General features: G+C 40.2%; 2 protein-coding genes across 2 annotated transcripts in view; one reads left to right on the top strand and one right to left on the bottom strand.

The window, feature by feature from the left end:
* The window catches only part of LOC113405083 (protein SON-like), a 55,080-nt gene extending 47,777 nt beyond the window's left edge, over window positions 1-7,303 (top strand). The window contains exons 13-16 of the mRNA XM_029911397.1: window positions 499-646; window positions 4,400-4,468; window positions 4,572-4,687; window positions 6,855-7,303. Of these exons, the coding sequence (XP_029767257.1) occupies window positions 499-646; window positions 4,400-4,468; window positions 4,572-4,687; window positions 6,855-7,013 (492 nt within the window). The 3' untranslated portion in view covers window positions 7,014-7,303. The remainder of the gene's footprint in view (window positions 1-498; window positions 647-4,399; window positions 4,469-4,571; window positions 4,688-6,854) is intronic.
* A 3,771-nt stretch (window positions 7,304-11,074) lies between these two features.
* On the bottom strand, window positions 11,075-24,343 carry LOC113406396 (protein downstream neighbor of Son-like). Its single transcript, XM_026651071.2, has 10 exons — window positions 23,822-24,343; window positions 21,422-21,499; window positions 19,605-19,808; window positions 18,999-19,177; window positions 15,352-15,530; window positions 15,128-15,248; window positions 14,921-15,016; window positions 13,435-13,633; window positions 12,457-12,663; window positions 11,075-12,081 (listed from the first exon to the last, which is right to left on the bottom strand). Exons 1-10 carry the CDS (start codon window positions 24,341-24,343, stop codon window positions 11,944-11,946), a joined length of 1,923 nt encoding a protein of 640 aa, XP_026506856.2. The 3' UTR covers window positions 11,075-11,943.
* Between the last annotated feature and the right edge of the window lie 405 nt (window positions 24,344-24,748).

Below are 24,748 nucleotides of genomic sequence, written 5' to 3'. Positions count from 1 at the left end.
GTGGAAGCATTATTCATATTTAAAATATGCCTAAACAGTATTTGAATGTCATTACTATATTTGCTTGTATTTTGTTCAATAACTAGGTACACTTGGCACAAATGTTGCTAGTTAAACAATTAACACTGCCTCCTTTCACAAGATAAGAAGAGATACATTGGAACCAAAGTAATGTGTTTAAAAATAAACGTTGGTTATCATTTTATTACATACACGTTTGAAACAGGTCAATGTTTAAAATTGCCATTTTTGACTTAAAGGATCTCATTAAAATTTTCTTAAGCTGTTTCTAGTTTGATATTTTGAACAAATTATGTGTCTAACTTTTATATTGTGAACTCTGGTTTATACAAGCCATGTAAATGTATGTAAAGCTAAGGTGTATTCACTTGAATTGATCAATGAAAGGTTGTTAGAAACATTTTGGAAGCTCCCAGTTATTTTTTTAAAATCAAGTGCTAACTTTAGGACTTGTTTTACTTTTCTTTCTTTGGATAGGATCAGTTCTTAAGAGCAGCCCCTGTAACTGGAGGAATGGGAGCCCAACTGATGAGAAAAATGGGCTGGAGAGAAGGAGAGGGATTAGGAAAAAACAGAGAAGGAACTGTGGAGCCTATCCTAGTGGATTTTAAGACAGATCGAAAAGGTAAACTCTTTCTTTGAGCCTTTTAAAACATTATAAAACTGATAATGGTTTTCTTTCTATTATAGCAAAGAATAGAACAATCTTAGTATATGGAAATTATTTTCACTATAATATGTATATTACTATAAAAATATTACAATAAAAATAGTCGTATTGATACTGGCCCCTTACGCCCTAGTCTACATACATTTAGGCATGAGCTTAACTTTAAAGCCATAAATACTCTTATAAAAGTCTATGGGGCTCCTCTTCCATTTAAAGTTAGACACATGCATAAGCATGTCTGCAGGATCAGGACCCTACTGTGGCTTAAATGAGCTGCCCAGATTACACAATTGGGTATTTTGCATATATATGCAAACTCAGCAGCATTTTTCTTTTACAATGCATGCTGAGGTATGCTGTGATTCAGAAAGAAAGTTTTTAAGCTCTTTAAAGTTAAAATTTTTAAATGTGCTGCAAAATTCCAATTGACTTCACCTATATTGTTTCATAATGTGCATTGGTAAACCAGATTAATATTGGCTTGTAGTTTAAGTAGAAAACCAAATATTTACCAGTTGTTCCTTAACCTTTTTGAGCTTTACATTACATAGATCACATTTAAGCTTACAGACATTTAAAGCAGAGTTTTCATTCAATCATAGTTTCAATCAGAAAAGAAACAAAGGACATAAACTTAAACTCTATAGGCCTGATTTTCATAGGTGCTGTTAAGTCAGTGAAAACTGCAGATGCTAAAAACCAGACCCTAGCTGTCCACATAGAGATTTCCCAATAGCGGAATGCTCTCAAAGTACCAATCACACACTGAAAATAAAGTGTTATAGTCAAGATTGTAAAAATTGTCTGTGTGGAGTCAGGAAATGGAGACTGAGGAGTCTCACTCTTCAGTTTTACAAGTATAAGAATGAGATCCTGTCTAAAGTTTATAGCTCCTTTAGCAGTCTACAAAATGGCTTTATAACTGAGCGATGAAACAGTCCAAAAATATAGAAAAGGAAGCCATGAAAACAAATGAGTTTTACATATAAAGTGGCTAAACCTGCTTTACAACTATTCATTTCTGTCAGACTTCTTGCCAGATTGGAGCTAGAGAGAGAGAGAGAGCGAGTTTGGAGAAGAATTAGTTGACAGATGTTCCAGGAAGAAAACTTCCTTGTTGAGCTGCAGCACAGCCTTTTCAGCAGCTCTGTCCTGTAAAGCTCTCATTGCTGATAACAGTTCCTTGAGTTTTATGTGGGTAATGTCACAGGCATCAGGGAAGAACTATGTAGATCTATAAACTAAACTAAAATTCCTTCAAGGTCATTTCTCTTTTTCTGAGCAGCCTGCAGAATGGGTTATCTGACAGGCTCACAACCATGATTGGGAGTACTAACCTTATTGAGTGTCTGGGGACCTCTGTGTGGTATCTGATAACATTTCTTACATCTGTAGAGTTTGACATTCATCCCAATGATTATTTATATAATCCTGAAGACCTGTACCAGGACCAGTGCCTTGTTGTGCTAAGCGCTGTACAAACAAATAGGCAGATATGTTCACTGCCCCAAAGAGCTTACTGTTTAGTAAGATGGCCAGAGAGGTGGAGAAGAAGAGTACAGCATACAAGCAAAGTTATTAGTAAGACTGCTGGCATCCATCTGAGGAGAGCTCTGACCATGCGTCTTCCCTTTCTTGGTATAGGTTCACCGACAAATATTGATATCCTTGCAGCGATCCCTGGGTTGTTTCAATTTAATCCTTTTTTTCCTGTTTTGAGTTTTATCAGATAGATGATCCTTTCCAACAGGCTCCCTAAAAAAATCAAACCCAGATTGATAGGGAGAAGTGCTAAAGTTTCGCTAAACCAACATGGGTGCCTAATGTTAAGATCATGTACACTATAAAGAGGCAACTTGGGTTGTTAAAAATAGGTAGCTGAAGTGATTCTTGTACAAGGGGAGGGCAATCAGGTGCATTGGAATATACTGATGCTGTTATTTATAAAATGCCAAATCTATGCCAAGTGCTGTGCAAACCAATATGAAGAAGAAGGGTTGTGGACAGCCTTGACCAATGTGTGTGTACTGCTGAAAGCCAGACTGGAACCTTATCTAGAAGGGGTTAGTGTTCTGCCAAAAAATTTAAATGGACAAAGTAATTTTCTTCTTTCCTTCTTATAAAAGAAAACAATTTTTGAAATCTTGTGTAAAGTTACTAAAAAATAGTGAGTGTTTTGACTTCTGGGAACATACATCCAGGGACAGTCAATTAACTTTGTTCAGTAAAAGCTATTTTGGGAAACAGCAGCAAGGTGTGAATCCAGAGCTTGCCAGCCTTTCCCATGGCTCTGCACCAGACCCAGCTACTCTCAGGCATGGCCTGAACAGCTTCCAGGCCTACAGCCACTAAGCTACTCTTTTGCTCTGTTGGCTGCCATTAAGCTGTGAGAGCTCCCTTCTCAGCAGCTGAAAGGTGTAAAAACACACTGCTTCAGTTAACAGTGGAAAGCAGAACATCTTCCCATTCGTTGCTTCAGAGCCATACCTCTCAAGCTGCCAGATGTGAAACATAATGTGCTCTAGGATCCCTCCCTTCATTGTAACCTCAGTTTTGTAATTATTTTTGATATAAATAATTTTCAACAAGAAAAAGGAAGAAACATTAGAGTTGTTTGAATTTGGAGGTAACTTTAGGGCCATAAACCCTTAAAATAAACTATGTTTGAAGTTCTGAGGGTAAAGGCGTGGTGGTAATGAGGAGGTGAGTTTAAAAAAAACAAAAACGAACAGCAGTGAAAAACAGCAGTATGTCCCCTTTACTCCCTTCATTCCCAGAAGCCAGGAGAGGAATCAAGTTTAGGTAAGAAACAAGAAAAATAAAAGGAGAGGATTGAAGGAAAAGAAGTTCAGAGCCATTGTCGTTCAAACGTTTTATTTTTATATGTATTTAAAAGTGTCACTCGAGAGGGAGTAAAGGCATTTTTGAAATTAATGAGGGTAAAATGTTTTATTAAAGGAAAATGGTGGGTCACTGCGCGCATTTCCTTACGCTATAGGCAGATTGATTGTTTTATCTTACCCTTTAAAATCTTGGGATTGGAAGTTTGGAGTGGAGGACATGGCTTATGAGAAGATGTCTTGTACAAAGTAATTAACAGAATGAAAGTTTGATAGCTACTGCCTCAGAACTATACAGAATGTTTTTTTTTTTTAATCACCTACTTATTTTTTCCTTCCTCCTGAGAACAGACAATTGCAGCAGGTTAGGTTTTCCATGACTTTTCAACAAGCTTGAAGTACATGGGGGTGGGGAGAATGTTGAACATTGGGTGGCTTGCAGGAGCCCCGCACCTGTGAGTCTCTTGAGTTTTAGTTCAGCTCCTGCCATACATTTTTCCCAAAGGTGACATGAGCAGTGAAGTACTGAGCTCTCTGAGGGGGAAGAGTGCCTTCCTTAGTGTGCTTTGTACTTCCTGGTGACTGACAGACTAGTTACAGTCTCAATGGAACAATTAATGGAACAAGTTGAGAAGATTGGCATAGTGTGAAAAAATAGTAGTGTTGAAATGAAGGGAGAGATTAAAAGGCTTTTGAATGTGTGATTGTGCTACAGTTGGCGTCATCATAGATAGGCGTCATTAATGCATGCTGTTGGTTAATGGAATGAGAGAAACCCATGCTCCAATAGCAAGAGTTCAATGCAAAAATCAGGTTTATAGCGGTAGAAAGTAACACAAGATATAAACATAGTCCATATTTTGTTTAGGCCTTGTTGCAGTGGGAGAAAAGACACAAAAGAGATCGGGACATTTTAGTGTAATGAAGGATCTTTCAGGTAAGGCCTTTTTTTAACTCCTTTAAAATATCTAATTTAAGGTAACTTGTCTAGGAGTAACATTGGAATTAATATAGAAATAAAATATGTTGATATATTTAAGGTAAACATCCAGTTTCTGCATTGATGGAGATATGTAATAAAAGAAGATGGTCACCACCTGTATTCGTATTGGTGGATGATAGTGGGCCTGATCATCGCAAACATTTTATCTTCAAGGTAAGCTTGAATTCCCTTTTCTGACATGTCTAGTACTCGGTTAGAAATGATAAATCTAGTATTATTAATTTCATTTTTTTTGTATTCCAGTAGTGCCCCCAATGTGCTGGGCACGGTCCAAACACACAGGAATACAAAGTCCTTATTCTAAAGAGCTTACAATTTAACCCCAGAACCTGCAAACACTTATGCACGTTTGTAACTCTGAAGAGGCTAAAAGCCATTCTTCCCACTGCCTATTTAAATGAGTTATCTGCCGTAGTCCCATGAACAAGCTTTAGTGGAACGGCCCTTGTGAATAAGTTGAGCAGGATTAACCCTTTTTCATTCTTTAGTCAGTTTAGTCCAGCTTACTCTCTTTCCACTTGAATCTTGCATTAATGTTTGCCACTGAAAATGACTACTCTTCTGCTAAAGAACTGACAGAGAGAAATAGATCACAAAAACGTATTAGTGACTTCTCTCCCTCGCTGGGAGAAAAATTCTCAAGCATTGTGGAAAAGATCACTGCAGTTTTACAGGAGTCCAGGCCATAACATCTTGTCCCATACTTAATTTCAAAGGTTTGCATATAGAAAGAATAAATACAGGCATATGCTTTTTCTGCCTTAATGGTAGTTTCTTACCAATTATTTTAATTTATCATGCTAAACCTGGGCTCTGTAAAGTATTAGGCAGTATTTTAGACCTACATTTCTGAACCTATCTGGCTCCTAAAATGGTCTTGGAATAAATTAGTAGTTTTAACAAAACAAGAGTTCTCACACTGCTCCATGAAGTTTGCTAAACACCGAGTCTATTGTTGTCCCCAAGGAGCAGATTCCAGAAAAGTGGGCCCACCACTGAGAATGCATTGCTATTAATCCCAGAGTTCAGTCACAAGAAGCAAAAGCAAACCAGTAGACCAAAACTGCCTGGAGGGGATGTAGGGAGAAAGACAGTCTCTCAGCTACTATTAGGTCCCCACCTTAGTCTTATTTAATAGATCTTTATTAAAAACATTAACTAGCAACCTAACTTGCTTTAGAGCAGGGACTGTTTGTACAGTGCCTAGTACAATTGCACCCCATTCATAGTTGTTCCTTAGGTACTACTGTAATAAACACGATTAACAATAATAGACGTCATATACTCATCCCCTTTGAGGCAAGCAGTTCCTTTCTGTATCACATGAGGGAGCTTCTGAATCCTTTTCAAAGGTAGTCTCAAGTAGTGTTGGCTGATACGATGGTAAAAACACCAGAGCCCTGTGGGTGCAACAGCTTTCACTGGTGGAGCTGTAATAGTGCTAAATTACAACAGAAGTTTGCTATGTAGTCTCCCATTTGCTGTTGGAGAGGCAGCCACAGTGTACCTGGTATAACAGGCTCTGCACAATGACGGGGGAGGAAGGGTTAGCTGGGGCAGGGTTTTTTAAAATACTTGGATCTTTGCATGCAGTGTAGTTGTTGCCATGTCAGTCCCAGGTTATTAGAGAGAGAGAGAAGGTAGGTGAGGTCATATTTTTTTAGACCTGAAGACCACCTCTCACCAACAGAAGTTGGTCCAATAAAAGATATTAGTTGTCCCTTTGACATTTTCCTAATATGTTGTCTATCAATGTCTTGTATATTTAGATTATAAGCTCTTTTGGGCAGGAACTCTCTTATTTTGTGTTTGCAGTGAGGCTCTGATCCTGAGTGGGGCCTTGGTGTTACTAGAATATAAATATGAATAACTTGCTACATCTGAATTATACCCATATCTAAAATGAGACAGAAAGGGAAGTGAAGACACAATTTCAAGATGCAAAGTGTGCCAGCATGAGAGAAAAATGTAGAGAATGGGGAAAACTTAATGAGTGTTTTTGTACTTTGAATAATAGTGAAGAGCTCACGAATTGATGTTTTTGAGGAATCTTAATTTCCTCATCCTCAGTGCAGCCCCATAGTTTGTGCTTGCTTGTCTTTCAGCATTTAAATCCAATGGAGTTGTTCATAAATATAATAGAGACTTGAGTGAGGACATGCATGCGTGTTGCAGGTGATGCTGGAGGTGGATTTTGCCTACCTTTAATAGGAAGTTTGCATATTGCTCTTTCTGGCTCTTGTAAACAAACTTTTCCAGTACTAGTAACAAACAACTGGTTAAATCTCTTATTTTATTGTATATTTTTTCTCTTAAACAGGTGATGGTCAACGGGCATGAATACAGGCCTAGCTTTCCCAGCCTTAATAAGAAGCATGCTAAAGCCACAGCAGCAACTGCGGCTCTCCAAGCGATGGGACTTGTACCAAAGGAAAGCATGCCCAATGCCACCATCTTCAGGAGTGCCTCACACCGCTAGATATTGTTTTTTATATTGACATTATTTCAGATAATTTTATTCTGCACAAGAAAGGTATTTCCCCGTTTCATGTTGTAAATACATTGGTGATTCCCACATTGTAAAAACTGTACAGACACCTTCAGGATTTTCTTTTGTACCATCAAAAATGTATTTAAATCATACTTAGTTTTTGGTATGTTTATATTGTTTACATTAGTGATGTAATTATTTCTTAAATGACTAAATTCAACAGGCAGACTCTGGAGGGCATCAGTAATCTAAACCCTTGTTTTAAAACTCATGCAATTTCTCTTGAACCTCATGCAAGTTCTCTTCAATATGGAATGTTAACACTTTCATACTCTTTTGTACTATAATGCAGTTTTCCCTGGTCTTGGTAAAGCTACTGTTGTAGTACTTTTGCCTATAGCCAGTACAAGGCTGCACAGCTTATCATAGTCTAGAAAAAGGCTGGTATGTACTGCTGGACAGATACTGGGCCAGTAATGTTACCCTCTCCAAGAAGGTAGGTAAATTGTGGCACTGTTGTACAATGCTAACATTACCACTTCTGTCTTGTTTGGGGTTTAAGTCAATGGTGTACTGCAACTGGCCATATTGCTTACTTTTTAAAACTAAAAAGAATAGGCAAATGACCTGGTTTAAATGGGAGGGAAGAAAGTCCAGCAATGAAATTGATGAGAATTGCAGTGTAAAAGTGTCTCTCCCCTGCATGTCCTGGTAAGGAGATATGAAATTGTCTATTCCAATCTCAAATTAACACACTGCCTGATGTTGATTGTATGAATTTGTGGTTAATGTGAATTTTAAGCTATAACAAATCTACAACTGGATGGGGGGTAGAATGATGCTTCAATTGTTGTACCCAACTCAGTCAATAAAGCCGCACAAGTTCATAATCTTAATCGTTGGTCAGTAAACAGTAATTAAGATCTGTGCCAAAGCAGTAATGTAGAGAGTATGTATCAGAGGGGGAGCAATAGTGAAATGTTTTCAGTTGTTTATAAAGTTACCAAGCTAATTTTTGGCCTCATGTTTTCTGTGCTTGTACTCCATCACAGGATGAGGGTTTTGTTTTGTTTTTTTAAGTTTGATTCCAAGTTTTGGCAGTTTTTGATAACGAAAGTAGGTGGGAAAAATAGGCAGTCCTGTTTTTCTCACTTTTTAAAAATAGCTCTAACTCGGTGACAGTAGGGGGTTTGCAAATTTGCAGTGGGGGAAAATAGTTCTCCTGTCATACTTGGCTGAGTTATAAATCTTAGAAAATAGCCACTTGCGCATGCCTAGTAGTTTGTATGCTTATTTCTTAAAAAAAAAAAATTATCCCTCAAAGCTTGTATCCTGTCCGATGCACACAACTCCACAAGCTGTCCTTTGGCCTGAGGGGAAGGAGCTTTGCACTAGGAGCCAGAAGATGAATTCTAGTCCCATTTCTTCCATGGATTAATGTCAATTCTCTATCCTTTGCACCCTTTTTTATTGAGCACTGTCCCATTTCATAGATAGTGACTGAAGGCCAGAGGTGTAGTATAAAGTCACTTTTGTTAAAGCTGGGAATAGAACCTAGCTGTCGAATATGACAGATGAGTTCCATCCATGCTTGCCTGTCAGCAAAATATATAAAATCTGTGTGCTTCGCTAGGCTATTTGTGAATTGGGACTATTCCTCCGTAACCATCTGTACAAAGTGCATTGACAAATACTATAAAGCACTGTTTAAAAATAAAAAAGTAGCATGCAAGAGTCCCAACTCTGTCCCCTGCTCTATCAGTTCACACTCCAAGCCCAGAAGCCTTATATCCAGTACTCTACTGCCCTCTAAAAAATAGTGGCACAAAGGGTTGGATTTTTTAAAATTCTAGTTGAAAAATAAAAAACCCCGTGTTCAAAGACCATTCATGTTGCAAAGTGAGGCACTCAAATAGGAAATGCTTGAATTAAAGATGATGCACAGGTAAACTTAATTACCGAATCATGCTTCCTCCTTCCCCACCAGGCCCCTGACCTCATTAAGGGAATGAAGCTGTTGATTATTGGACCCCTGCTTCATTTACTGCAGAAGTTGGAAGGTCTGTAGTGAAAGTAGACTGGAAGATTGTGGGAGGTGGCCACTAAATGCGTGTTCATGTTTGTCTAGTTGTCCACTTGATGCTCATAAGGTATTGTTTTCAGAAGTGCTCAGCACTGTTCCAGCTGTAGTCAATTAGAGCTGTGGATTTACAGTACCTATGAAAAATCATGCTCTAGTTCAGGAAGACGAGCATCGGTTGGTTTCAAGATGATCTTCACAACAAGCAGGGCTAGAAATGGTTCAATGAAAACTTGTACTCCACTATAATGTGCAAAGGAACACTCCAATATTAGAGTATTCAAATTCACAAGCCATAATGCTATCCCTTTTGCCCAACACAGAAAGTGAACCTTTTCAAAAGAGCTGGTTTAGGTTAAATAGTTCCATACAAAAGACTTAAAAGAATAAGGTTACAGCAGGAAGCACTGCAAAAGTAGATACTAGAATTAAGGTAACCTGTGCAAGATTAGTCCTGCTTAAAGGTAGAGAAAGCAATATAGATGACAGCAAGTCCTCTACAACCAGGGAAGACTTGACACTCCTGATTTCAAAGTTTAAAACTTCTGCTTGTTTTAACAACACTTTTAGGTATTTATGCATAAAATGCCAAACAAGCATTATCACCTATTTTAAAGTAACTCAACAAATTAAACTATTGTAGTTGTTTTAAAGTCATACATAAAGGCTTATGCCTGAAATGCATCCTATTTCTTTAACTCATTTTACCATCAAATTTGCTCATCTAAGTATCATAGTAAGCTAGGGAGGACACTTTATTAGAATTAAAGATTAGTGATGGTGAGTGGAGTGGTAGATCACACCAGCCTAGATGGGTTGAGATAACAAAGCTAAAATCCAAGAGCTATAGTAACTTCTAATTGACTTTCCAACTTCCATGGGGCAGCCTCTTCAGTGTTCTACATGATCTATACCAGGGCTTGGCAATGTTCGGCACGTGGCGCGGCAGCGTAAGCACCCTAGCGGGCCGGGCCAGTTTATTTACCTGCTGACGCGGCAGGTTCAGCTGGCTGCGGTTCTCCATCCCGGGCCAATGGGGGCGGCGGGAAGCCAGCACATCCCTTGGCCCGCGCCGCTTCCCACTGCCCCCATTGGCCCAGGACGGCAAACCGCAGCAAGTGGGGGCCGCGATCAGCCGAACCTGCCGCGTCAGCAGGTAAATAAACTGGCCCGGCCCACTAGGGTGCTTACGCTGGCGAGCCACATGCCGAAGGTTGCCGACCCCGATCTATACTGTGTAGTAAAAAGCATTCTACAGCTCTCCAAGGATCTGTGTCGGTTTTTTAGAGTTACTTTCAGCTAAAGTTGGGACATTTGGGTTGTCTACTGGAGGACAATATCCACTATCTACATAAACCTAGAGCACTGATACTCAGATCTAGGTGGTTTAGAAGCCAAATTAGCAATTAGCATTACCCAAAAGAGTCTCAATAGTTGAATTCATTGTTCCATTTACTATAGTACTATATATTGATATTTAAACGATATGACAGGGGACATAGTCTTTTCACAGCGAAAACAACAAGGAGTCCCGATGCACCTTAAAGACTAACAGATTTATTTGGACATAAGCTTTCGTGGGTAAAAAACCTCTGAAGAAGTGAGGTTTTTTACCCATGAATGCTTATGCCCAAATAAATCTGTTAGTCTTTAAGGTGCCACCCAACTCCTTGTTGTTTGTGTGGATACAGATTAACACGGCTACCCCCTGATACTTGACATTTTGCTGTGAGGAAAACAAACTGAATAAGTATTATTTCATCAACTACAACTGGTTAATATATAGTAAAAGCATCCTGATTGGTTAATAATTAAATCAGTGTTTTAATATCACCTGCTGCAAGAGACAGGTTAAAGTCACTTGTGGCTTGTCAGCCTCAGTTGTTATCACTAACAGTGTGCTTTTCATTGTTGAATCCTTTCAAAATGTACTCTTAAAGTGACAAATTACCTGTCACATGAACAGGTTAGTCGTGGTTCAGCTTTGGCAGAATACAATCATAATGAAACAGCAGGTTGATGTTTAGATTCTATTGCAGGTAAAGCTCTCCAGTTTGAGTTACTGAACGTAAGTTTATTCAACTGATCTTACCAATAGCATTAAAACCCTTCCTTTTTAGATGACAGCTGTGCTTCTAGTTACATTTAGTTACTGCTAAGAATAAACGTTACTTGGGAGGGATACCACTCTGTTTTTTGCTTTAAGTTTCATAGTGTAAAGGAGTTAAGTTATCACTGGTAGGTGGATAAGTGTCACAACTTGTTATACTTATTAGATTAGTTTCTCATTTTATACCTTTAATGAAATGTGAAGGTTTACAATTACAATTCATTTAGCTATCATGGTTTAATCTAGAGGACAACCACTATTTAATCCAATCATTGTCTTTATACTGAAAGAAGTAATCACTGACCTCCAGTGTCCAATAGCAGAGGAGCCACTTCACCTTCTGTAGAAACTAGAAGTGGTTCCTCTAACAGTTCTGTACTCTTAACAATGGTGAAAATATATTAACCCTTAAGAGGCCCTCACTCTTAATTCTAAACAGGAGAAAACACAAGATTACCTTGTTTATAAAAATTTTATTTAAAAACATTAAAAGACAAATGCAGCTGTTGCAGGTTTTGAGAGGGGCAGTGTTCTTGCTGGACTATTCAGAATATTTGTTTTTCCACTGAAAGTTGCCTTATGAGCAAGGATGTGTGCAACAGAAGTTCTTACCCACTACGTCCAAAAGCTTTTGCAAGTAGGCAATTCTCCCTTCCTGGTACACGATAGCATCCGTAGAGTGTTGACCAAATACTACTAGTCTCATTTCATGAATTAAAATAGCATACTTAGGATTTCCAGATGTAAGCATAGTTTCTCATTTCTAGGAGTCGTATAGAAGACTTTCCTAATGTTGGAAGTTGAATCAATTGATCCAACGTTTTAAGATGCAATCCACACTTAGTGAGGTCCTTCCACATAGTTTCCTGTGGAAATTCAGTTTCACAAAAGAGGTAGGTAAGATGCTTTTCTTTCAAACTACTAATCATATTTTATACCCATTTTTGTGCCAATGAGCAGCAGATATTGAAGAGCTGCCTAGTCTACTGGTGGAGTAGCAAATGATAGGGACTGGGTTAAAGCCATCAGTTTAATGAACATGCTTTTCCACTGCTATGACTAGGAATCCCAGCCTCCTCACTACTGATAAAACCTTGTAAACTGGCTACTCTAAAGTGGCCAACAAGTAGGTATTAGCCATTATCCCAAGTGAAGAGCAGTTTTTTCCATTCAGTAGTGTCTTGTTTCTAGTGATAAAAAGTATTAACCCTAACATGGAAGACACCCTTTAGGCTACTTACCTTATTTAAGATTCTCTCTGTGTTAGTGTTAAACACTGCCGTTGGCTCATGGGTGTATAATACAGCAGAAAAAGCTCCCCTCTGTGCAGATTTGAGCAGCATGGTCAAAGTATGCAGACAATGAGGCATGACAGGACCCGTGACCTCCAAGCTAAATATATCATTATAACGTGAGTGAACCGGTGTTTTCACATTGATGCTTCGAGCCTGAAGACAGTAAGTTACATATTCAGTGTCTGATACATCAAGATTAGTGACAAACCTTATTTTTCATCTACTTCAAAATTAGCTTTAATTCAAGGTTCTTAAAGTGCTTTATGAATATTAGACATTAAGTTATTCATTATCCCTACAAGGCATGGGCTATAGTGTGATTTTTATTATATAATATACTAAACCCTAATGCACACGAACACTACACAATATGGTAGGTAGAGTGCAACTGCATGGGGAATGTAGTTTGAGAGAATGTAAACAACCCATAATGGAATTTGGCCATGATACCATAATTAATAACACTATTCTTTAGGCTCCTCTGCCTCTTAAAGACTGTTGGTAAGGCACTGTTTCAGATCATATCTAAAGTGGGCAGCTCCAGCAGCCAACACAGCTCAAGAGATCTAACCAGATTATCAGTACAACAGGAGTTTTAAGAGAATACGTGAAAAGAACGACCTTAGTGACTGGGGAAGGGGGGGAGAAAGGTGGCAAGTATTGTTTTAATCCTGTGTCTTGAAGGTGAGACTATGTACAACTAAGCCTCCAAATCCTTTAAATCTGTGCTACAACCTGAAACCCCAATAGAGAGGTTTGTAATTAAACTGCTAATTCAACATCAAATTATAAACAGCACAAATGGCACCACTAAGATATCTCTAGAGGGGCAGTAACCACAAAGATATATGAAGGAACAAAGCCTTCCCTTTCCTTCCTGAAGACAGACAGCACCAGAACGTCACTCTTTCCTTTGCGTTTTACCTTGAGCGTTTGCATTGTTGCACCTCGAAAAGCAACTGGGGACAGCAGTGTTGGTGGGAGTCCTGCTTGAGGGCCTGCAGCAGCTACTAAACTCTTACAGTTTATCAAGAAGTTCAGCAACATGAATGTGTTTGTTCCTTTCACTAATGCAACAGATTCAGGCTTGTGATCCACTTGCACTTCATTTTTCTCTTTACGGCTATGTTGATATGGGTCAAAGGAAACATACAAGAAGTTTAAGGGCATCAAATGCACCAGACCAAGAATTAAAGTCAAGTAAAAATTCACTGAAAAGAGGTCTATGCTAATTTACATTTGCTCTGGAAAGGTAAAGAACTCAAAAATAGCTTAGGCCTAATCTTTAGCTTTATTGAAACCATGAGGCAAGGAATGTTCTCCAGCTTGTTTGTTTTGTAATTAACAAGTCATTAAAGGGAAATTGTTTAGTTTAACAGCCATTCATGGAGAGCCTTTACTAAAACAGTTTTGTGTTTGTGGTTTTAGAAAAATTGGAGTGTGAAATAAAGTACTGTTCCCAGTTTTAGGTTTGTACTAGTACATTATAAGTTTGTGTAGACAAATATCTTTAACCAAACCGTCAGCTTGTCTAATAAAAGTCTTCCTACTGAACCATTCTGGAAGGCGACAAACAGCTTATGATCTGTAGGGGTGAAGTGTCTTTGATATCGCCACACTAGTCATGTATAGATTACCGAGAAGGCAGTTGAACAAAGGAAATTTCACCTAGCATGCTATGTATGGCTTTACAAGTGAAGTTTGCTGATTATTCCTTATCTTGGCAGAAACAGGTGGAATTGGTTCTTATATCAAAATACAAAAACGCATCAAGTACAAAGACACATGCCATAATAGTTTGGATATGGATGTGTAGAAATACCAGTTGACAGAAAACCTAGAACTGACATGATTTGTTGACATCATTTCATCACAGGCGCCCACCCTGTAGCTGTATAACAGGTGGTATATTTCTGTTATGCCACATGGAATCTATAGTGCCTAGTATTGGGTAAAATTTATAACCAGATAAGCTTGAGACAGAAACCAATTTTTCCATAAAAAGAAAACTGTACTTTAAATACACAGGTAAGAGAGAATGCAGTTACTATTACTCTAAGCCTAATCAGAACGCAGGTCAGTAACAGGTGTATTTTCACTCATTACGTTTTATATTGTGATAGAATCTACGTTAATATTTGGTACAATAAAAAGTGTAGTCACTTAGTGATTCTGTAACAATATTTTCTGCTTTAAAAAAATGCAAACCCGCACTGTTAAGTATAGAAGGAGATAGAGCATTTATGAACACTTACTGTAAAAATTGTATCACTAACTGAAAATTCTACAGAATCATCATTATTGCACACTGATTGATGGACTATGATTCAAAAACCACCGATCTTCACAGAGAAATGAAGTACTCCAATGCATGTTTTTGATATAGTATATTATGGTAGTCAAAGGATACAGTTTGATAGAAATTGCATCTGGCTTTTTAATCTTGTCTTGGACTCCCATTTCCTCAAGCCAAGAGAAACTTTCATCGTCACTCACTCCTTGTTCCCTAGGAAAAACAGATTAAGATGGTTAAAATACTCCACATTAGTATCTATTAAATTGTCTAGGTAGTGGCAAGCCCATTTAAATTCCAGACACAGACAGTTTTGTTACATACTCTCCATCTTCAGTGTTTTTGCCTGTTTCAGGACTGTTAACTTCTGTAGCCAAGTTTGTTTCAGAGTTTTTCTGTGTCTTGCTCCTAGTTTCTTCTACCAAAGGTAAAGAAAATTCTATGCCTGAGTAGGGAAGGTAAGCAAATGAATGGTTTACATACATAACTGTGTTAGAATGTGAATTTTGTATGTTATTCAAATCTTATTGGAAGGAACTCCGTCTTACCTTCATTTCTCATGGCTTCCCTTAAACCCCTGGTTGTGGGGGAAATAACAGCTGTGATAACATCACTTCCTGCAAGGCCTGCTGCACGAAACAGCACAGTAAATTGGTAGGTACAAACATAAAAATAGGGACACAGCTTGGCTTTGAGAAGATTATATAGGGAAGTAAAACTGACAGACCTGCAGGTTAGAGGAAAGAGAAGTTATAAAATTTTAGATGACCATTCTGTAAGACTTTTTTTAAACTATTGCCACCTGCTAAAACAACCACCTGGATCTCAAATAGGTTGAAATAAAATACTCCATAAAGTTTCTCAGTTTTAGGGTATTGTAGATAACACGCACCTAGTATTATCAGGTTTGAAAGAGGTGATCTTGGAACATCTAGGGCCAAATTTTCAGGACTTGTCCACTGTGCTGAGCTCTTTTGATAAAGTCTGGCCCTGATTGTAGATGCTGAGCTCTTTTGAGAAGTTTACTCTTTAGTGTATTAATTCCCACAAAGCATTAAAGGAAACTTGTTAATAGTTTTGCAAAATTCTCTCCAATCAACAGCTAGGCTTGGAAAGGCATTCAACACAAAAAGTTAGCTGTAGAGTCTTAAGACTGGCTATTGAGAGTATTCAGCTCCCTTTACTATGGTAGAAGGATTTTATAAGAGCTTTGCATGTCTGCTTCATGTAGCCATGAGAAAGAGGTTGTCCTACCATAGTAACCGTCAAATTTTACAAACACCTATTTTACAAGTGATCAATTTTATGAACCATTTTTCCCAGTTTGGGGGAGGGGGGGAGGAGGAGGCACGGATTAGGGGGGACACAAAAATAATCACTAATGAAAGTGGTGTCAATGAAGAACAAGTCAATATCTCTTTACATTTCAATGCATCAGAAGTTGCTTTGCAGTGGTTCGAAGGCCAAGAAAGCAATGCACCATACTGCAACATATGCACTGTACCCTATGGTAATTTTGAGGTGTTCACTTTTAAGACCTCCTCAATCCCCACTAGTTTGTAAAATATGGATTCTATTGTAGTAAATATTGTTCAAGAGTTGCCTCTGTATATACACTTGTAGAATATGGTGTCCCTGGTGACTAGCTGTGAAACTACCTTGATAGAGTTATATGCAGTGTTGTTGTAGCCGGGTGGATCCCAGGATATTAGGGAGACAAGGTGGGTAATATCTTTTATTGGACCAACTTCTGTTGGCGAAAGAGACAAGCCATTTCACCTTGAATGGTTCCTTGAAATGTGTGTGTTAACTATAAAAATAACAGGATACAGACTAACAGGGCTGCTACTCTGAAACCTGTGTTAACTATGTTTGCTAAACAATCTGTTCCACCTTGTACTTAACGGTGTAGTAAGTTTTTCAGACCTGCATATCTCACCCACCTTGTCTCTTTGATAAAGTTATGTCCATTGGGAAGGACAATGAGAGATCTCACATGAGGGTCATCAACCTACTCTACTTGAGGGAGTGCAATCCCCCATCTGTCTGTTTCTTCCCCCAAACCAGAGAGGCCTGATGTTAATTAGAATTCCAAGGTAAAGAGGAAGGTGGGAGGACTATCAGTGCAAACCCAGAACAGTTATTGGTAAGTAACCTTTCTTCTTAGAAAGCCTCTGTACATTCCCGCTGTGGGAGATTAGCAAGGAGTGCCCCATCAGGATGGCAGACGGTGAGTTTTTAACTGAAAAGGACTGTAGCACTGCTCTCCCAAACTGGGCATTGGAGAACGATGCTAAATCCAAGGAGCAGTGTCTGGTGAAAGTGCATCAAACTCCAAGTCGCTCCTATGCGTGACTCCACCCTGGGAACCTTCCTAATGCTTGCTACTGACACTGTGGTGGCTCTCATGGAGTAGGTCTTTAAACCAGGAGGTACTGGATTCTTAGCTAATATCTATACATCTCCTTAACCAGTGAGAGTCTGTTTGCTAATGGGCTCTCTTTGGCATCTTTCCACATATGCGATAAAAAAACCTATTAGATTTTCTAGAGGCCATGGTCTTTTCCAGATAAGAAAAGAGCACCCTCACTAGGGTATGGAGGTAAGTTTCCTTGGGTAGGTATGGGGTCTGTTACGAACAACACGGGGAAGGGAAAACATTGACAGGTGGGAACCTGAGATCACCTTAGGCATGAAGCTGAGCTGGGCCTAATGGCACACTTGTCTTTGTGGACCACAGTGTAAAGGTTCGGTGATCAAAGCACTAAACTCACTAACCCTCCTAGCAACTGTACCTACAGATGCTCGAGATGCTTACACTAGAGGCTCCCGGGAAGGGCCCATTAGCTTTGTTAGACAAGATTTAGGTCCCACAACAGCAGAGGCTCCCTAAAAGTGGTGATGGGGGAATGTATTCACCATGCCCTTCAGGAAACTGGAGATTGTAGGCAGAAAGAAGATTGGTTTGCCCTTAACCAGAGAAGAGTCCAAGTTAATAGGCGTTGAGATGCCTGGCTCCAGAGAATTGTGGAGAAGAGGTGACAGTAGTGCAGTTAATCTCCAAGGCCCTTGTGGGTTGGAAAGTATGAAAGAAGAAGAGGGATGTCCCTGTCCCTTTCTTCTTCTACTTCTGCCCCTCTTGTGAGATGAGCTTCCTCTTCTATTGCCTTTTCCCAACAGGCACCTACATAGACAGGTGTCTGCAGTGGAGAAGAGATTTGGAGTCAATGTCAAGGGCAGCAGCGCTGAATGAGGAGTAGGCTGTGAGGTGATCAGTTCTTGTGTCATCGCCAAAGCTACTGATGCTTTCAGAGGCAGTACCAGTTTGGTCTTGGGTGCTGCTTTTCATTTCCCAGCAGTGCTGGATAAAGCATTTGCTCCTAGAATGAGGCAGAGGAGATTCCATCTTGGGCCCCTGATAGAAGGCAGCAGAGAGGCTGGACTGGCAAAGTGAGTCTTGTGTCAGAGAGCCTCAGCAAGGAGACTGGTCTAGGTACCTCCAACAGAGCCAGAGTATCAGGCTGTAGACATTGAGAAGCCAAATGAATCTGGAGACTCAAATGTTTCCCCATTCCAGCCTGGGGAGTGAAGGTGTGGGAAACTGCACAGTGGGTCATCGAGTAAGTCTTTGTTCAGCTGTAGAAGGCACCAGACATGAGTGACAGTCTCCAATACGATTTGGAGATACGAGGTATGCCTCTTGAAATCTTTATGGGGCTCTGGCCCTGACATGACCCTAGAAAGGGGCCAAAGGCTCTTGAGATAAGGGCAAGCTATGTATACTAAACTATCCTATACTACTATACACCATCTTCTTATTTTCTCATAAGTTAGACTAAGGGAAGATCTAGCCTGAGGACAAAAGCAAGATCTGTTTGCTTTCTCTGGTGGTGACAAAGAAACTGAGGCATTTGGGGGATGCACGCACAATCCCTTATACAGAGTAGGGTGATGATGTCACCGTCATGTGAGGTCTCTTGTGCACCCCTAATAGACACTGCTTTGAGACAGTTCTGCAGCTCAACAGAAGGGATACCACATACTCACAAGTGGGAATACAGAGACTCTCAAAATGATAAATATTCTTGGCGAAAGTGTTTTCCACAGGAATGAGGACAAATAGATAATTAAATTAAAATACAGTAATCCAAGTACTTGGGTTTACCAAATCCAGAAGTTTTTCAGTTCAACTTACCACTCACTCATTAGAACCTGTTGCAGTGTTTCATCATGTGACCAAAGACTAGTCTTTCCAGCTATTTTCCTATCTGCTCCAATACGAGGGAATAGCTGTAGCCATGGCAGTGAAGGGTGAAGCCAATAAATAAGACTTTGCTGGAATGCACAGCGGAGTTCCGTGGACAGCTTTGGTTCCTAGATTCCAAACACAGTGTTTAATAAGATTGGTAATATCTTTCTTCTCAGAGAGATAGACAGTCTCCTTTTCTGGCACTTCAAGCATTTATTTTACATATAAACCTAAGGCCTTGTCTACTCTAGTGAATAGCCCCAATTCAGCAAGTGGTAGGCAGCAACTAGGGAACTGCACCAGTACTGTTTGCACTGTTGTACACCCAGTTCAAGGTCTAAATCTTAATTTAACAACCTCACAGTTGTTGCAAACCCTGACTTTCCTTTTTCTGCAGTAGGTGGTCAGCACTGGTGCAGTTACATCAGTTGCTCAATAAGGGCTATTCCCAGTGTACACAAGAACTTAAACAAAAAAAAAAACCCCTCAACAACAGATCCTCCACACTCAGTATCTCCATTATATTTAACATGATTACAGGAGAATGATTACCTGTATGCTTTGTGGGAAATTGATTGACGTTGCTCTACAGTGCTGGGCAAATCCTTGAGCCTCTTCTTGTGCCTTTAAATGCTCTGCCCAAGTAAAAGGTTGGGAAGAAGTGAATAGAAGTCGAGTTTTAATACTCCAGTCTGCAGGAAATTCTGTGCTTGGTGAGGAGGAAACATCAGGTATGGAAACAGGTAAATGAAGATCCTTACAAAATAGAAATAATGTAAAGTCAAAATACACGAAAAATATTTTTCATCTAAAAACTATCAGTCAGTGTTTTCGGAAAGCATACAGACACTCATGCTTCAAGGCATAAGTCAACCACTGACAAGGGTTAGGGAAAGTTTTTTCCTCAGGGAAAAAGTTATTTCATAATTGGCCACTATGGGGGCTTCTTGCACTTTCATTTAAAGCACCTGATACTGGCAAGCATATAAGATACAGGAATTGATAGACCACCGATAGGAGTCCATGCAAAGAAAGCATGGAAGTCCTTGCAAAAACAACTTTTACCTTTATTGCACTGGACAGAAGCATTCCTGACCCATTGATTGCTATGACAGTAAATATAACAGTACCCAGTACTTAGTCATTGTAGAGGAACACACATGTGAAATTTAAGTTGTTCCTTGTTTACAAATACCTTAAACTGTTAACATTTATGATAATTTTAGAAAAATGTATTTTGTATTTCAGTTTATATCAATTAAAATAGACTAGCCAAAATCACTGTTTTGAGTCACGATCACTTTCCAGCTCAGATATACACAATACTGTAGTGTTTGGGTTACAAACGGCAGGAGGTTTTCATCCAAATAAAAACAAGTTGTTTTCACTGACATCTTAAGAGACTTGTCTATGTATTTGTTGTTGTTTTTTATTATGTACAAGTTTAAGAAGATATGAATTCTATGCCAGGTCAGACCAGTGGTCCATCTGAGCCAGTCACCATTGTCGGTGACTGGACAGTACCAAATGCTTCACAGGAGGTGCATGAAATCCTTTAGGCAGTAAGGGATAACTGTCCCCTTAGAGAAAGTTTCCTCCTAACCCCTGATACAAGTTGGCTGAAATCTAGATTTTGACTGTCAACTTGAAATCTAGAGAGAAAAGGTGGGTGTGGTAATATCTTTTATTGGACCAACTTCTGTTGGTGAGAGAGAGAGAAGCTTTCGAGCTTACACAGAGCTCTTCTTGTTCTGAAAGAGCTGTGTAAGCTCAAAAGCTCGTCTTTCCTACCAACAGAAGTTGGCCCAATAAAAGGTATTACCTCATTTACCTTGTCTCGCTAATATCCTGGTACCAACACGGCTACAACAACACTGCATACAACTTGAAATCTAGTCAGCTTCAAAAAGTTAGTTTCAGGAATTACACCCTACTAAAGTCAGTTATCAATGTTTGTAGTTTTACATTTTATTATTTTTTTTAGGGGTTTCTCTCTTTTCTGTTACAGCACTGAAATATCTATAGGGACAACAGGGGAAGTGAATGACTATACAAGCAGACAAGAAAACGGTTATAGAAGTTTCTGTGAGAGGCTCAAATAGAAAAATTATTTCAATTTGTTTACATCTCTTTCTGTTACAGTAAATTTGCATGTGTCAAGTAGTAAAGATTTCAGACAAAATATGAATTTTAAGTTGGTGTCAACTTAATACTGAACTTCAAGACATTCTAAGAAAAAGTCCTAGAATTGTAACATTCTATTAAAATCTAGATGACACTGAACAGAAAGCTACAAAAAAAAAAAAAGTAAGCTTTTTCTGCATGATGAAATGTTAAACACCCCAAAAACAATATTTATGGCTTCCTACATTGGTTAATGTGGTATCTGCTCTTTCAGAACACTCTTCTTTCCAGGTGGATTTATTTTCTTGAAGAGGATCTAAAAACTAAAGAAAGAAAGAGTTAACTTAATCTAAAGCACAGCAAAGTTGAGAGTTAAATTGACAATTTTGTTTTAAGGCTGATCTTTAAGTGTAATTTCATGAGATATTTAAAACTGACCATTATCAATAGCACATATTAGAATATTTCACCCTCTGGTGGCAACAATTAAAAGGCATTTTGCAGATGTAAATACATTTGTAAGTTTAGTGATTTTCTTAGATTGTACTCCAAATGTATTGGAAAGTTTGGGCTCGGAGAGTCCCTTTCTTCAGCTAAATAGCTTGAGAATTATAAAAATTGCACTACTGAACATACACATCCTCCTTTGTGTTAGCATAGTATGGAGCACACTAAATGAGAGCAACAAGCAAATTTTCCTATCGTTCCTTTAATTGTTTTATACACAGATACAATACTTTTGTGCAACACCCCTCCCCACAACCTTAACAGTTAAACCAGTGGAACCTGCTTCTCCCTACCAAAAAGCTTTTCTTAAGTTGTATAAAAGTGGCTTTAATTCTACATATGACAAAGTTTTAAAAAGCCTTGTAAGTAGTTCACAAAACAGTATTACCCCACTAGACACTTCTCCAACCACTACTCATAACGAAGCCTGGGGGGGGGAGGGAGGGAAGGGGGAGGGGGCTAGATTTACAGACTCTAAATAGTCTGAAAGATATCCATGTGACACTAGGACAGGGTGTTAATTCCAGTAGGAGAATATATTTCTGTCCCCTTCTGGGATTTCACTAGGTGCAAGGGTATGCAGTGCTCTCTGGGCATGGATTTAAACTGGTTGACAACTTTTTGCCCAAGAGTTTGCTGCCCCCCCTTTTTTGGGAGGGGGGTGGATGGCGGGGGGGGAACCAAGTGGCTTTGACTGAACTTTTTTATTTATTAAAAAAGACAAAAGCAAAAGTGTCTTTTAGGTCCCAACCACCACCCGACTCACTTTTTTTCCCTTCAGAGAGAGGAAAAAAAATTCCAACCAGGGATGGGATGCTATTTATCAGAGGTGGACTTTACTAGGTAAAATCACAGTATTTACTGCTCCAGGAAAAACTTGTTTGTCCCAGTTTAAGGCATTTTCTATTTTAAAAACTGTTTCGCTAATGCATACTACCTTATATTTAGTTTTAGTTACATATTCAAATTGTGATTACATAAGTCAGTATATTAATTTAGGGTTGTATAAATAAAAAGTAAAACTGCAGTGGGCTTAATATATGTAATTATAATACTGAACATCAGAATGTCCGTATACACTTTGGTTTGATATTTTCTCAAGGAAGTTGTACCCGTCCACTCATATTTCAGTTTTCAATATTTTATCAACAAAAAATCAAAAACATTTGATTGTATGAAAATGGCAATAATGCAGAGTTGTAGACTAGAAGCATTAAGTAATCAGAAACATGCAGAGTTTCAGACTATCAGTCCAGGTCCATTTGGCCATCCAGCATTCGTAGCAGCTTTCTGAGCCTTTTCCTCAGTTACCAATGGATGTACCCAAAGTTTGAAGAGATTCATTCTATGCTTACCAAACTGGCTGGACACAGATGAAATTCTTTCCCCCAGTTTCCTGGTTTAAACTGGATTTAGGCCAGTATTTACCAGCACCCTGTCCTAAACTAGTTTTTCCTGGGAAATTACCAATGCTGATTCTAACCGCACCCCAAAACCTCCCATAATTTTTACAAAAATAAAGTTATTTCAATCAACTCTAGTGCTATCGATAATTCCTAGCTCTTTTTATCAGCAGATCTCGAATGGTCCGTCTACACTGCCGTAAGAGACCAGTGGCACAGCCACACCTGCCCTGTATCAGCTAACTCAGGCTGGCAGAACTCAGATTAAGGGGCTACAAAATTGTAGTGTGGATGTTTTGGGCTTGGGCTGGAGCCCAGGCTCTGGGACACTCTCCACCGACCAGGTTTCAGAGCCTGGGCTCCAGCTCAAGCGTCTACACCGCCATCGTACAGCCCCGGCCGCCTGAGCGCGAGTCACCCCACTAGAGGTCTTCTATCTACTGCACTGTAGACCTACCCGAAGTGCTTTGCAAAGGTCAGCCAGTACCCACCCTACTGAGGGGGAACCCAAAGCTCAGCGGGGTGCAGTGACCAGTGGGCCCCTATTAGTGACAATGCCAGAAACACAACCCGGTCTCCTGAGTCCCAGCCCATTGCTCTGTCCACTGGACCACACCGCCCCTATTAGCGTTCCCCCCTCTGCTAGCGGGGCCTGGGGAGCAAACCCGACCCCACCCAGCCAAGCCCCTGGGGGCGGGGGTCCGCCAGGGTCCCGTAGCGCGGGCGGGTCGGTACCTGCCAGAGGGGGTGTCTGGGGGCCTGGCTCCCCGGCGGGGGCCGCTGCTCCTGCAGCTCGGGGGTGTCCGGGGGGCGGCGTACGGCGGTGCCGGGGCGCGGCGCGTTGTCCAGGCTGGAGAAGGGATTGCGCCGCTCCGGTCTGGGGAAAGGGCGCGGAGCGGTGGCCGGGTCCGCCTGGGGGCAGGGCGGGGAAGCGGCCTCGCTCCTCCGGGCCCTTTTCCGCTTCAGCCGCAGCGTCTCTGGCGGCCTCTTGAAGCCGGGCGAGTAGCCGGGCACCGCGGCGCACATGGCGGGGCCGGGCCGGGCGCTGGCGGCGGGAGCCGGGCTCAGCTCTCCGAATTCTGGCGCGCAAAGCGGCGAGCCCCGCCCCGGGGCGGACCGGCGCCTTCGAGCCTCCCCCGGGGCCCCGCGCTGCTGACGTGAGCAGCGACCCTCACGTCTCCCAGAACTGCCTTCGAACGCAGGCGGGCACCACCGCACTAGGAACATTTGGTTCACGTTTGAAAGTTTTCTTTGCATCCAGACGATTTAGAGACTTGCTTTTCTAAACGAATTATAGCTTAAACCCTGGCGCACGGAACAGTGGCTGGGGGGTAAGATGTACAGTATACCCCCTAATTTGAATCTTGCATACACCCAGGCCATTGTATATTCACATCATATGTGCACCTCACTTCTATGCCACCCATACATATACCATCTGCACAGTGTACATACAGTACACACACACGTGTACCTTATGCCAAACCTGCACTCCTACATATACTATACTCACTGTATGCACAGTCCTGTTAGTACCACACACCTATAGCTCACACCAATCATGTCCTGACGGGAGAGCGAGAACTCTTCTTTTATTGCAAAAAGTATTCACAAAGAGGTAATTTAAAATATAAATAGAATGATTTTGAGAAAAATAATAAT

Source organism: Terrapene carolina, unplaced genomic scaffold, assembly GCF_002925995.2.
Source record: "Terrapene carolina triunguis isolate 2854851 unplaced genomic scaffold, T_m_triunguis-2.0 Scaffold30, whole genome shotgun sequence".
Taxonomy (NCBI): Eukaryota; Metazoa; Chordata; order Testudines; family Emydidae; genus Terrapene; species Terrapene triunguis.
This window is presented reverse-complemented; position numbering and strand designations above follow the sequence as displayed.

Excerpts from the sequence above, each read along its gene's own strand:
- LOC113406396 (XM_026651071.2), bottom strand. The coding sequence starts at position 24,343 with ATGCAAAGAAAACTTTCAAACGTGAACCAAATGTTCCTAGTGCGGTGG. Across the intron at positions 19,809-21,421 it reads CAGATACCACATTAACCAAT|GATCTTCATTTACCTGTTTC; the intron begins GTAGGAAGCCAT and ends CTATTTTGTAAG. Across the intron at positions 15,017-15,127 it reads AAAAACACTGAAGATGGAGA|GGAACAAGGAGTGAGTGACG; the intron begins GTATGTAACAAA and ends TGTTTTTCCTAG.